Genomic DNA, 15,793 nt, shown 5'->3' with positions numbered 1-15,793 from the left:
AAATTTCATTAGATTTCTATTTTATGATTTATTATAATTTGACGTAGACTTAGTTTAGCTTCATACTGTTTAAAATATACAGATTCTTTACTTTTTCTATTTTTTAATATATCTATTTCATATATATCAATTTTATTTTATTTTGTATTTGTTATACAGAAAACGCATTGCTTATATCAACGGAAAAATGTGTACCTATTACAATATTTTCCCAGTAATCTTAAAATGTATTACAAAGTACGATAATTTTCGAAAAGGGATCCAAGCAATTTTTTAAATGTCTGCCAATATTAGAGATTTAAATATAACTTACGGTAAAAATAAGTTCAACCATGTGAAAGGGAAATAATTCTATGAGATTAAAACATACAATAACTTCTATCTAATTGTCGAAAACGGGTCTTATCATAAAAAACAAACAATACATGGCTATATACCTCAGTCGGAAAAGAGGTTAAAATAGAGTTAAAAAGTTTAATGTTATTTTAATTATTGTCTAATAGTTTTTACATTCTGAGTTTTACGTCAAATAGAGATAGAGAGAAATTATTCAGTAATAAAGAGTTATGTGGCAACTATGTTTAATTTCCTGAAAAGACGTATAGAATATGCATCGTTGAAAAGGAATATTAGCAGAAAAATTAATTCAATCGCTTTTCGTCTATGAAATTTTTTTCTCAATTGAATTGCAAATCAAGCATTCAGTAAACCGGAGGTAAAACCGACAGGTTTCGAAGATAAATATTTTATTTTTATGCTGCGATTCGATCACGGAAAGAAGTTATTTGGATGGATTCACCATTTAATAGTTATCATTTGAACTCTGAACACATTTTTTTTAGAATTTAGTGAATATTACAACATTCCTTTTTTTATTTAGCAATGTTGCGACTTTCCTTGAGAGTGCGTTCACAGTTTAAACGATGTATGTTAAATGTTTGATGTAGACATTTATTAAAAAATTTAAATTAAAATTTACTAAAAAATTGTCCTTTCACATAAAGTATATAATCTCTTGTTATTTTTATATAATCAAACATTTAAAAAAGAAAGAAATACGTATAAACTAAATAAAAAACATTGTAATTTTATTTTGCAATTCGATAACGTAAAAAAGTAAATGGCTAAATTTACAACATTTGATTAGTATGAATAACTTCTACATTATATTGCATGACAAGAAATTTCACTGGTAAATCAAATACGTGATAGAAAACAACAATGATAATACATGAAATGTTTAACATGTAGTAAATAGTAATAATTACAACAAATACGAGTGAATATGATCATGCGAAAATAATTATTACACTCATAATTATTATTAACATAAATGATACATTCCTTATTTAAATAATGTATAGGTTTTTTTAATAAAATAATTATTTAATTACACGTTTTTCTATGTCATTGGCCATTAACCCCTTGGTTGGCATTGACGCAAAATGCGTCAAACTTCTTTTTTCCTATTTAACTCACTTCGATTTTGCATTCAAGTCTTACTCTGGGTTTTTTGGGGTCGCTGAAACCGAATCTGAAGTCAAAATTCAAAATGGCGGATCTCATATGGTGGAAGAAAATACCAAAAAACGGCTTTGGATCAATCTCGGTACATACGGGTTTTTGAGGTCGCTGAATCAGAATTCAAAGTAAAAATTCAAAAATTTTAAATGGCGGATATTTTCGTCCGCCATATTAGATTGTCAAATTTTAACTTCAATTTTGGGTTCAGCGACCCCAAAAACCCGTAAGTACCAAGATTTATCCAAATCGAGCCGTTTTTTGTATTTTCGTCCGCCATATTGGATCCGCCATATTCTATTTCTTAATTTTGACTTCATATTCGGATTCAGCGAGCCCAAAAACCCAAGGACAAATTTTTGAGATAACCAATTTTCCTGCCATTTTGGGCACTTTTTTCGAATTCTCTCTGCCAACGAAGGGGTTCATAATAGTATTAACAATAGTATTAACATAATTATAATAAAGAAATTTAAAAATTAATCAATATTTTCCTTCAAAACCTGGGAAAACATGAAATTAAATTAAAAAACTTTTTAAATATATGACATAAGACCATTCCTATTATTTTGTAAAAGCATATTTCATCACTTAGATGAACATGAAAAAAGGGTCATTTTGATGCGTTTTAACACTCTATGATTGGTTTCCTGTAATTGCCTAAAACGTCTCAGGCTTTAAGAAGAATAGCTGAGTATTCTTCTGAATGCCTAAGTAAACCAGGCACTTTGGCGCCGGGTATAGATTTCGTCCCAAATCTTTATGAGCGAAGGCAGTTTTACATTGATCAAGAATGTAAACATAACTGAAGTTCAAAATGACTTTGTAAGAAAATGACCTTAAACAAAATATAATTCTTAGCTTTGAATGTGCAGTGAAAAAATAAACGTATTGTTAGACATCGATTTGAAGCGACAGTAGGAGAGGGCTTTATAGTCAAACGTGACAATAGATACCGTGTAAAGCAAAATATAAGATATCGAGAACTAGATTACTCATACTAAATAATTGAAAACAAAATTTAATTGAAGCCAATATTTTTTATAAAATATAAAATAATATCTTATATAATATTATATTCGAAATTTACATTATAGAAATTCTATCCTGAATTAAAAAAAAACATGAATAATTATGAACGGGTTTAACTATTTAATGAGATTTAATCATTTTCTAGAAGTTATGAAAGAATCTTTTTGTTTTGTATGTGAAGTGAAAAAAGCAGGTATGGCTAGACATGGATTTAATAGTTAGTAGAAAAGTTATTTATAGCCAGACGTGGCAATTGATGTAATGTAAAGCAAAATATAAGTTTTCCAGAAATAGATTATTATTGCTAAATAATTAAATAGACAGATTTAATTCAAGGTAATATTTTTTGTAGAAAATTATATAATATACCAATTATATAAAACATAATACACATCCTTTCGTAAATTTTAATAACAGAAAAAATAATGCAAGGATTTAACTCTTTAATCTGATTTATTCATTTCCTAGAAATGATGAAAGGTGTAATATGTTATGCTACATCTCAGCAGTAAGTGTAATAGTAAATAAACAAAAAGCATAATATTAACGCATATTATAAGAAACTGCAATATTTAATCATTATATATATATTAAGTGGCAAAGTATAATCACAAACATATTGATACAATTTATTTTTCATTTTTTTGGGGATACTATAACTGTCAAACCATGCTTTTTTCGACCATTTGGCATTATATAAGTGAAAAGAAAAAAATTAACGAAATTCTCTGCATTTGAAGATTTTTTTTAATGAAAGAGTTGTATTTTTAATGTTAATTTATTGATAAATGAACAGCCTCGGGAGTAATTCTATGAATAGAAATTGAGCCTGTAAAATATTTGATATAAAGCAAGTAAATAAGGATATTGCATAGTTTATTAGACATCGTTATGTTTATTTATATTTAGTTTATTATATTTTAAACAATCGCTCAAATAATCCCGGCATATATTTTAAGCATCTACTTCTATTTATACAAATTACACACATAGTTTTCACAAGAATTGAAATGTAAATTTTATTATTTAACACATTTCAATCATGAATTTAAAATCAAAATACCCTTCTATATCTTGTTTATTACTATTTTTATTACAAATAGCGTTAAGACTAATGTAAAAAAGTACGTTACTTAAACCTTCTCCAAAAAAAGTTTCTAAGCAAACTGTGTTGAATGTTTTATTTTTATCCGTATTGCCTGTACATTCGCCTGCTGACGGAAATTAAATCTAAAAAGGAACAGTCGGGTATTCCATGTTTTGATTAAACTTGCGATTGTGCAATAATCAACAGTTGCTATTCTAACCATTTAATGAAACGATTATACTTTCTCTCGAACAGATAGTGTAAATAAACACAATAAATAAACATAATTTAAAGAAATCATCAATTCAGCCTGGATTTGCATTGTTTTTATAATATTAATTTCGACTAAAATCAGTGGAGCATTTTTAGGAAGCATACGTAATAAACTTCGATTAATTAAATTTAAAAAATAGCTAAGAACAGTCTTACAATCGGTTTATTCATATTATACAAAACATATTATCAAAGTTCTGCCAAATAAAATCTATATTTTTCTCTATACTTATTCCCTATCCCGTGTGGAAATAACCCCATTTGGCCCTATTACAAGTCGGGCACTAATCGGTTTTTTTTTTTGTCAAAGTTTCAGTTGGGGCCTGGTCAGTGGTTGGACAAGGGCTAGTCAGGTCTTTTTGTTCACTAATGATTTTTTTATTCTAAAACACTCAGAATATATTAAACAATAATTTTACACCGTTTTTTAGAGAAAAGATTTATCAATGTTAATGTAAATTAATGTAAATTAATGTTAACGTAATTAATGTTAATGTAAATTAATGCTTATTTTTAAATTGATCTGAAAGGTTTGCCATATGTAAATAAAGTTTAATCCTTCATGTAGTTGAAATTGGAAAGAAACAAAGTTTTTGATTAATCAGTGAATAGAAGTATACTAGTAGTAAACTATTAAGCACGGTACAGTTTAGATTTCGCTACCACCTTCATTTGAGTCTTGCGGTTCTGGACTAGTAGCTTTAAAGAAAATCCGCAAGGGCGCCACGTGCCGCCTCTCGCGCAACAAAAATGACGCGTCGAGTGTTTACGAAAGCAGTCCACACGAAACAAGAAATAAATTACCTGGAACAGAGTCCACCGTGACCAACATGGCGGTTCCTTCAGAGCGAAGCTCTTCCGTTGCTGCGTTCCAGCTGAAGTTTTTTTAAAAAATTAATATTCCACAAATTTTGGGGAATTTTAGTTACATAAATTGATGCATTTTTAAGCGTAGGATATGTTCCCTATTAAATCTTGTGTAAATTTGAGCACTTGTAATATTTCAAAAAAGTTTATGGAGATTTTTGTAAATAATAAGTATTTTGACAAACTTTTAGGGAATGTTCCACAAATTTTGGGGAGTTTGGTTAATATTCCACGCGGATGTATTATCATATGACCGCTACTAGTACCCGAGCAGGCCCCGACTAGGATAATTCGGGGCACCTGACTAATCTCTCGACTAATCTACCGTGACGCTACTGGTCGGGGGCTAGTCAGATGACCCGACTGGCCCCCGACTTTAAGTGGGGTCGAATGGTCGGGTACCAGACTAGTTCCCCATTTGAATTTTTACACGGGATATTTAATTCAGCCCAGAAAAAAATATCCCTTATATTTTTAGTTTCTTAAATTATACAAGGTTTTTTTAATAAATAGAAACAAGGGTCTTTATACTATATCTTAATCACTGATTTTTTCACAACGTATAGGATTATACTTATATTCGTCTCATTTGCATATATATTAGGATTTTTATTCGCTTAGCATGTACATGAAATAATTTTTATGTGATTATCTGTATAGCTTATAAAATTCAATGTTTCTGGTGTTCAACAAAAAATGGGCCTCACTTATAGACATGAATATATACTCTAAAAAAAAAGTAATTTTTATACCTATATTAATAAGGATCAGTAATCACTGTTGTTCCTAATATTAAGGTTTTCCTTTAAAATAATCTGCAAATAGTCAAAACGTCATTGACTGTATTGGCAATGCGTAATTTATTAAAGGATATCCTTTATTAAATTACGTACACTAAATAACATGTTACAGCATCAAGCTAGTAAAAACTATGATAGAAAATATCGGTAATTTTAAAAATGATTTTTTATGCATTCATGAAATTGATATTACATATACATTTTGCGTCATCCTCTGGTCAAACGTCGTTGGCTGGGCATTTTTTTGTCGCTCTTCGGTTCAATTGACTTTTGTCGTACTTAGAAAATGCAGCTTAATTGTGTACTATTACTTATAGACAATTAAAGTTGAAATAGACAAGAAAAATTACTTATTTTAGCCAATAAGAATATAAATTGGTTTTAGTTTTGTAACATTCGAGACAGAGTGCAGATTTTTTTAATCGTTATCACAAATTTCCGCATATTGCTTCTTAAACTTCCATAAATTTCAGAGTTTTTTCGAAAATTTTAATACATTTTTCGTGAATTTCTGTAAACTTCTAATATTTTGATTTTATATTTTTTGTGCCAATTTCAGTCCGCTATTTTGAATTTAATAATTTCACAAATATCTTAACATTTTTCAAGTGTCTCCTGAAAATTTTAAAAAATATATTTCCACAAAGAATGTTCTTCCCAATAAATCGTTCTCCAAAAGGCTCTAAATTCCGCCGGGCTATCGATAGCCAAATTGTTTCAAAATTACAAAAATTAGCAAAACAAAATTAGGGACTAAAAAGGTTTTTTTGTATTAAAACTAGAACATGCTTGCGTGTAAGGAAAATTTATTTGAAAAAATAACGCATTTTTGTTCTGTTAAATTTGGTCGCTATTTTTGACAATAATTATAAAAAAGATATTTAAAAAAGTTAAAGTTTTATACTGGCGAGAAGATGTCTTCTTTACAACATCGTTACGATTGCTTCCTATACCTAAATGAACCCTTGATTACAAAAAAATCAATATTTTAAAAACAATAAACCCTAAGACTATGTGATGGTACTTATTTATTAGATATTTATGTCGTGTGAATATTTTTTCTATAATTTAGTATCGAGTAAAATAACTTAATTCAATTATCGGGTAGATTTCAGAATAGGGGCGTCAACTGCCACCTCCGTTTCGGCTGTAAAAAAAAATGTTTGGCAACAAACTATTAGAATCTTAAATTGAACGATTAATGAAGCGATTTGATGAGTCAAAAGTTTTAAATTATTGTGACTTTTGTTACTATATCTCAAATATTGGTCTGTCGCGATATATCGGATTGATCATATTTACCGAGAAGTTGGAAATGGGTAGGAGTTTGACCAACATAATTTTTTTCACTGATCATAGGAGTGCCTTCCCGCCTCCACGAAACGTTGGAAAAGGTTATGGTTTTGACAAAGTTATTTTTGTGACCTTTTAAACAGGTGTTTCTGGCCGTTTGGATATTTAAAAGCACCTAAACTCTGAATTAAATATGATCATTCCGATATCGTGACATACCCATATTTAAGACATCGTAGTAACAAAAGTAAAAATAATTTTTTACTTCTGCCTAGTAAATTCCGTCATTTATCGTTTAATTAAAAATTCTAATAGATTGTTGCGAAAAAAAACTGTTTTTCTAGCCAAAAAAAACAGGTGACTCCCCTATTCTGCAATTGCACCCAATTATCAATCCGTAATACCACCATTATTTAGGAAGTTCTGTCAATAACACAGGCCGACAAAGTCAGCTCGACCCTCCGACCAAAAAACCAGAATATACTTTTCCGAACGTTTTTGGCATGCTAAATCCGAATTTGAGGTCCAGATTTCTCAATTGGTTCTGGTTTCCGAAATATCCTAATCTAAGAGTGCAAAAACAGCAATTTTTGCCTATATTTGAGGTGATGTAGCATCGAATTTTTATCAATATAATGGATAGAACGGACTAGGTTAATAAATTTGTTAATTAGCTATACGAAAAAAGTGAGAAAGAAATGTTAAAATCGGGTAAAATCTTCTGTTCGGGCTTTGAATTTGAAAATCCAAGAAAAAAATTACCATCAATCACAAATTATGTTACATTAGATGTACCATTTTTGCTAGTGAATAGTAAAACAAAATTATATAACAAATTTTTTGTTTAATTCATATTATTTTGAAATTGTGCAAGAAATGATTGTTTTTTATGAAGTTAAATGAACACTATTTTTTGGGAAAAGTTGAATACGTAAAACCTGAAATTTCCTCAGCTAGAATCAAGTAAATATTCTGTCATTTTTCTTTCAAGAAAACCTATTTTTTCGCCTTCTTTAAAGCGTCACAAAGTAGCAAAATAAAGATTTTAAACAAAGAAAATGGGCATTTAAGTTTACAACCAAAAAAATTATTTTTGCAGATTTCTAAAGAATTCTAAGTTGAACATTTTTTTCAATTTCTTACTTTTACTACTATTCGATAGCAAACACTTTACATAAACCAAATTCTTCATAATTTTCTCACCATATTTTTTTTTTTAATCTTGAAGTCCAAAAATGGCATAGAAGATATTAACCAATTCTAAATTATTTTAAACTTATTTCAGAAGCCGACCAATATATTCTATTCTCTGCATACTTTTACTCTCTACTTCGTTATAGAATTGTTTTTAAAATTTCGGAAATGACCCTATTTATGTAAAGCACATAGATTGTTTGATTTTTCTCTAAAAGGAAGCTTTAAAGTATAAAATTCAAAATTATAAATTGGAACCTCAAAATTTGGATGGTCCACGAATTTATACACGAAAAGAGTTTCAGTTAATGAGATTGAAACCGAGCTAACAGCCTTTAGTGAGCTCGTTTAATTCATGTTTTAGAGATTTAAAAAGTGTCAAGAATTTAAAAAGTACATTAACATAAAAAAATATCGGCAATCTATATTTTCTTTACTAAACCAATAAGTAGCTAAAATTTAACAAAAAATTATGATTTACAGGTCTGGTGTTTGTGAGCCTGGCATGGAATTCACCAAAAAGGATCAAAAGGAATAGAACAGAAAAGAATTATATAGAAAAGTCAGAAAAGTGGATTGAAAAATGACAAAACAAGGTACAAAAGGAGGTGCTATGGATTTACCGAATTCAGGGAATATATAGTAAAAATATTTTTGGTGAGCCTCTGATAAATATCTTATCATAATAATATGTACACAATAAGATAGAAGTATTGGGTAGCATGCCAGTTAAAAATGTGTACGATGATTGAATTCCAAATTTATGAATAAAAAGAAATAAAAATAGCTATATGAATATTATAGATTTGGGATGTTCTAAAAGAAAAAGGGTCTATTTATATTTCTTACAATTATTTATATTTCTCTTTCTGTCCATTCCTACTCCAAAATTTCATTCCTTTTAGAACAAAGTGTATTCTCTTTTTATCCTTTTATCATCATTCTGTACAGAAATACCCCCTCAATATTCAGTGAGTCTATACGCGCGTAATTCAAACCCAGCTTTCACTATATTCAGCCTCTTCCTACAAGAACTGCATCTGGACTTTCCTTCACAGTATCGCAAATGCAGCTCAGTTTCACTGCGCCTTGCACTATCTGCCAGCAGATAATCAACATCCCTCACCAACAGCTTTCACCTCCCCAGTTTCGGGAAGTTGGGTGGTTGTTCGCCCGGGCACATAGCCTCCAATGTATGCAGCTATAACTTACATGGAGCTAATCACACCTGTCGAGAGACACCTGCACCCGATTCGAGGAGGTGGCGACCGGACCTGCGTCCTGCCTCAAAGTTGTACAGTAGAATGTAATATCGACTCGCTCGAAAGGGCGTAAACTTCCGTATACCCAGGTACGTAGATTATACACCTACACGCCACAGTCTAAAGTTCTTCTCCAGCTAAGTCTCTTTGAAAAGAGTGGTTGCTGAGGAGGGGTGACAGGGTTCGCGATGGTGTTGAGGTGGGACTAAGGGGAGAAAGTGGGAAAGGGAATGAAATAAGTAAATGCGAGGACACACGCGCGCACTGAGCAGTGTCGATTTCTCTCTTTTTTGTGGGGTGGAAACGGCGACGAAGGTCGTAGGTGGTAGGTAGCGGTTGGAGAACTTTATAAGCAAGGTGGCCTCGATAGGACGGTGGGCGGCGCTTCGGCTGGTATCACCTTCGAGTTCGCAGGCGTCAGACTAAATGCCGCGGTTGCGCTCTGTTGCGAAAACTGGCTTCCAGAAACGCCCTCCGCCCCACGACCCACGCGGTTCTTGCTTGCGTCATGTGCTTTACTGTATTTCTGTGTCAGTCCATTTGCCAGTAGAGTCTCATTGTCAAGTCTAAATCTGGGATTCCATGCATGCAACGAAGTAGAATCTACAATACAGATTATCTTCCATGAGGAGTATAATTACTTAACAGGAACATTCTTCCTCGCCACTTGACTATACTGTCGTCCTGATGAAGAAACTCTAAAGCTACATGTGTAGTCGAAGCGAATTCAAGCATTAATTCAAAGGAAAGGAAATTGTTTATTTCAATTATTTTTATGCAAGACTGTAGATATGCTCATTATTAATGCATAAAGTCTCCGAGAATCCTTATTCAAAAAGAGATCTCCGCAGATGTGCGACTGAGTCACGAATCAGCATCCAAGAACTCCGACTCATTAGTACAAAAGATAATAAATTGATAATTTAAATCTTTGGATGAGTATAAAATAAACTAAAAAGTGTACAATCTTTGGTAAAATTATTAATTGCTCTTTAAAACCAACTCCAAAGAATATTCTACAAAGGAGGAAATTTTTAATATCTGCATTTTACAGATTCTACTCAATTTAACTTGCCATAACAAATTTTTTCTAATATCACCAAAAGGTTACGATAGTCTCTAAAAAATTAATAATGCATTCCCGACCAATTCCATTTCAAAACATTTCCATGTTTAGGTGTCAGAAAGATTTGGTGTTTGGATATATTATTCTATAGTGAAAATAAAGGAACAGAAATTTCGCAGTTTAATTTTGTTTCAAATTTGGATTTGTTACAATCATTTAAAAATTACCTGAGAATTTTCATAAATTGGCAACACATTTTTTTAAGTGCAGTATTTTCCAAACGCGACTGTATACAGTAATACAAGAATCTGAATTTCAGTGAAAAAAGGCGGTTGACTTTCAGATGTAACCAAAAGGATCATTTGCCGGTTGAAAGTGAACTGGCGATTATAACATGAAAGTCAACGGCTTTATCTACGTAAAATGTACTTTATAGGTTAATTTAAGACATAAAGATTGTTTTTCCGTCAACGCGTGCGTCTGAAGTTAAATTTATAGGTTAATTTAAGTCAGCTAATTGCTGAAATTCATCAGATGTATGCGCTACAGTTTCGTTTTTAGGAATACGAAAATATTATAAAATTAAAAATTGAATAATTTTAGGAAATAAATATTTTTGTTAAAAGTGAGCATTGAATAAATGATTCATCTGGGGAATTTTATGCCATTATATCATCTGGACTTGTTTATAGATTATATACACTAAACAAAGCACTTATATTCATTTCAAGCTACCAGGTACAGAACGTAAATCTTCAATCCTTTTTATATCTTTTTTTATCACATATGCAAGATTATTTTATTAATAATCAAAATCCGTTATAGATCTGGGTACATATATCAAAATAGGAAACGTTGACGATACGAGTACCATGAGCTCAGTTTTGATCGATGCTATCTAGCGCTATCGACGCCATATTGGCTACTCTCAGCTGCAATCTTGGTGCCTCTTCGAAAGTCGCCGACATCCGTCTCGAAAGCCCTTCTCTTAAACATTTTTTTATAAATAGCTAGGAATGAATCATGCATAAAGTACGTAAAGTTTTTTTATGAAATTTTCTACCACGCCCCCCCCCCCCATTTATGAGGAGGAGGGTACGCATTGGACAAAACTTTATTCTTGTAAGAAATAGGGAGAAAAATCATTGTTCAACATAAGTGTATTTGAATATTATATTTCATTTTCAAACGCTATTGAAATAATTAATCTATTCATTCCCTCGCAGCATAAGATATCGGCGGGATATTCCATTTATCTCCCAGGATATCGTGGTGATATTGTGGTGATAATATCCTACAGGGCGGAAATCTCGATATCCCTGGAATGTCCCAAAGATATCTCAGAATATCCTCAGGATATCCCATTAATGTCCCGAATTCTATAATTCTATAATTAAGTATATTCCTGGAAGTTCCGATATATCTGCTGCAAATAATATGTATATTCAATCCTATTAATAGAATAACAAATACTTTAACAATATGATGTACTTTCCGGAGTTTTTATACAAGGTACAATATGAGTAAAGTCCCCTCTAAAGTCACTTCCGGGTAAATTCCATCATGGCTGTAGTGTCCGAAAACTGTCGCGCAATAATAAGTCACACTTTAACAAAAGTCAACGATTTCTCGAATATTCGTGCCAGATTATAATCTCTTCTTATTTATACTATACAAACCAACGCGGAATATATTAATTTAATTGTTTTTTTTTTTTTATCATAAACACTGATGTTGCCGTTGAAAAGTGCGATCTCTAAACTACGCAATTATAGGTTATGAAAATTATTCGCGGTAATAATTTTTTGATACTTATACTGAGATAGGAGTTTAAAAGAAACCGAATATTCGAGATTTGTATAAAGTGGTTCTTTTGTCAAATGGATGTTTGTGAATCTTTATGTTTTCAGGCATTCTACATATTTTTACAAAGGCGGAAAAATTATATATAGCATGAAGTTTTATACATAATACTCATTTGTTTTATACAAAAAATGTATAAAACAAATGAATATCATATATAATACTTCACACTATATAAACTATATATAATATTTCCGCCTGGGTATCAATATGCATTTCAGAAATATTGGATTTTGTTGCCAAAATTAGGTATATCCTGCACAGGACATTGAGTGGGTATCGTACGGGGCAGAAATCTCGATATCCTTAGAATATGCCACGGATAACTCGGGAGATTTTTCAGGATATCCTATATCCTGCCGAGAAATCCTAGGGATATGCCAAGGATAACATTTTGTTGTGAGGATTACACCAACAAAATTATTAATTTTATTAATACATTAAATAGCGTTTGGAAAATTAAAATCAATATCCAAGTACACTCGTATGGTAAAACACCATTCTTTTTTCAATTTATAAAAAAAATTTTCTTCCCATGCAACTGAAACCTTACGTGACAAATGTCTTCGTTCACGTAACCCCAGGGTTGGTAACGTATAGTAATATACTTATTATGCGTGGTTTTCTACGCGTATATTACTACGTAAATTACATCTTCACAGTAAAAAAAAGGATCAATTTTGTTGCAGAGCATTTTGCTCCAGCGATCATTTCACTCTCGAGATCATAATGATTTTCCATTCGGATCAGTTTGATCTCATTTTTTGGTTCATTTGTCAGACTAAACAAAATTGCCGCCGATTGTTGGTGCCGGTAACATAACGACATAACCTAAAAATGATATCTAACCGCACGCAAGTGACAACTACACTTAACAGGTGATATTTTCTAATATCAGATTTCGTTATTTTGTCAATTTTTCAAGTACACTGCACGATCAGAAACCATAAAAAGCTTGAATATGAGCTTAAGTATTGTAAGAACGTCAGTCATCTTGGCTTGACGTCATGCATGATCCCGAATCAGATCATTATGATCTCAAAAGTTGATCATTCTCTTCGGCCGATCAAAATGCTCTTGAATTCGGTATCGTTTTTGTTGCATATCAAAATGATATTGATTTCGGTATCTTTTTAAACACTTTTTTTACTGTGTGTAGTATTCTACGCATTTTGACGTATATTACATCGAATGAATACTTTCAGTGCGCATGCGTCGATGTCGAAAAATTCTTAAAATATTCTATTTTTCTTGATGTAAATTGTGGTTGCCGTGTCCACTTTCCAACTTTTCCTTACAGTAAATAGTAAAAAATGTATCGAGGGGGTCGAAAGGAATAATGTGGGACCGATTGTCCTACAAACTCATAAAAGGCGAGAATGGAAGAAATGCTGCATGGTGTATTATTTGTGATAGTGTAATTCACAACATTGCAAAATCTACAATTCTGGATAATTTTTCAGTTTTATATTTATCAATTTGTAGTATATTATTTATTTTATTCGTCTCGTGAATCTCGTTGTAAATACCAATATTTAAAAATCCTTTAAATTTTAATAAATGTTAAAGCAGTTTGAGGTTATAATTAGAACAACCCTTCATAATTGCATAAATAATATTATGCGATATGGACGATAATAATTATTATCGAAAGAATCAAACTAAAAACATAAAACATAAAAACATAAAACTAATCCTTCCATGGAATTCCATTATGATGTTGGGTATTTCTTCCCAGCCCAGGCATAATTATTATTTTCAATTACTATAACGCATTTTACAGAATTCTTAACAATTATATATATTTTAAAAATGAGTTTATGTACTTTTTGGTACTTGTCAATACTGACGACACTGGTTTTGCAAGTCGACCATCTTGAAAACGTAACTTTCAGGAGTTTCCTGCTGTTTTCGACGGTTTTCTACTGTTTTTGACGTATATTACGCCAAAAACGTATTACCCAGGTGCGAATATAGGTCGGCACCCAGAGCAGGTGCGTTGGCCCTTAAGTCGGACCGACTTTGACCCGCAGTAGATCGGCAGCCAATGTTGGGCCACCTTATACATTTATAAGATACTTATGTCGGCCCAACCTAAACAGCCAACGTTGGCAGATAACGTGGGACCGACTGTCGGCCCGAACTTGGATCAACCATCAGGGAAACTATGGGAAATCTTGCGTTAACGAGTAAAGCCGCCTGCTGGCCCAACGCTGGGCCAAAGTCGGCCCAGAGATCGGCATAAAGGGATTTAAAAATTCTTTTTAATCAAAAGAGAAAAAAATTATAAATGAATTTCGAAATATTTTAAGTAATTTTAAAGCTTAAAATATTTGAGAAGAATTAAAAAAAAGCAAAAAAAATTTTAAGAGATTTTAGAGACTTTATTGGCCCAAAGTCGGACCGATTTTGGCCCGCCGTAGATCGGCAGCCAAAGTTGGACCACCTTTTATAATTATAAGATACTTTTGTCGGCCTAACCTAAATAGCCAATTTTTGGCAGACAACGTGGGGCCGACTGTTGGCCCAACTTTGACTCGAACATGGACCAACCATCAGGGCAACTATGGGAAATCTTTCGTTAACGATTAAATCCGACTACTGGCCCACTTCTGGGCCAAAGTCGACCCAGAGATCGGCATGAAGGGATTGAAAAAGTTCTGTAGAATTTAGGCCGACTATTGGCCTAACAATGGCCCAAACATGGATCAACCATCGGGGCAACTATGGGACATCTTTCGCTAACGAGTAACGCCGACTACCGGCCCAACTTTGGGCCAAAGTCGGCCCAGAGATCGGCATAAAGGAATTTAAAAATTCTTTTTAATGAAAAGAGAAAAAAATTTATAAATGAATTTCAAAATATTTTAAGTGATTTTAAAGAAGTTTAAAATATTTGACAAAAATTAAAAAAAGCAAAAGAATTTTCAACAGATTTTAGAGACTTTAAAATACTTTTTATGATTCCAAGAAATTTTTAGTGATTTAAGGGATTTTGTGCCATTTCAATGGATTTAATATGGTTTAAAAAGTGAGTAAAGGAAATTAAAATTTTAGAAAGCATTTTAAATGATTTAAAAAAAATCAAAAGAGTTTGAGGATTTTTATGTGATTTAAAAATATTTTAAAGTATTTAAACAGACTTTCAGGAATTTCAAGGGATTTAACCGCAGTTATTTGATTTTGAAAATTTTTTAATTTATAAACGAATTTGAAAAGATTTCAAAATATTTCAAAGAGTTCAAGATATTTTAAAAGAATTTAAGAGATTTTAAGTAATTTTGAAGATTTTTTTGAGGAATTTCGGTAGAATTTAAATGACTTTAAGATTTTAAAGAAATTTCAAAATATAAATAATGTTCTGGAATTCTTTAAAGGCTGTTAAATATCTTGAAATCTTAGAAAATTTATAGAAATCCTTTGAATTCTAATGACGAAATTGGAATGGAATTTGGGTTAGACAAATGCGCCAAGGTTTATTTGAAGCGAGGAAAACTTAATGGCATCCCTGAAGATCCTGAGCTCGTTGATAGAA

The 15,793-nt window shown here is 31.6% G+C and overlaps 1 protein-coding gene across 4 annotated transcripts in view; it reads left to right on the top strand.

The window, feature by feature from the left end:
• LOC117170707 (filamin-A) overlaps positions 1-8,855 on the top strand; it is a 128,792-nt gene extending 119,937 nt beyond the window's left edge. For all 4 annotated transcript variants that reach the window (XM_033357703.1, XM_033357699.1, XM_033357702.1 and 1 more), the window contains one exon: positions 8,551-8,855. In XM_033357703.1, the coding sequence (XP_033213594.1) occupies positions 8,551-8,654 (104 nt within the window). In that variant the 3' untranslated portion in view covers positions 8,655-8,855. The remainder of the gene's footprint in view (positions 1-8,550) is intronic.
• The last annotated feature ends 6,938 nt before the right edge of the window (positions 8,856-15,793 follow it).

Source organism: Belonocnema kinseyi, chromosome 4 (genome assembly GCF_010883055.1).
Source record: "Belonocnema kinseyi isolate 2016_QV_RU_SX_M_011 chromosome 4, B_treatae_v1, whole genome shotgun sequence".
In the NCBI taxonomy this organism is placed as follows: domain Eukaryota; kingdom Metazoa; phylum Arthropoda; class Insecta; order Hymenoptera; family Cynipidae; genus Belonocnema; species Belonocnema kinseyi.
Note: the sequence above shows the minus strand (reverse complement) of the source record. Positions and strands in the feature narration are given on the sequence as shown.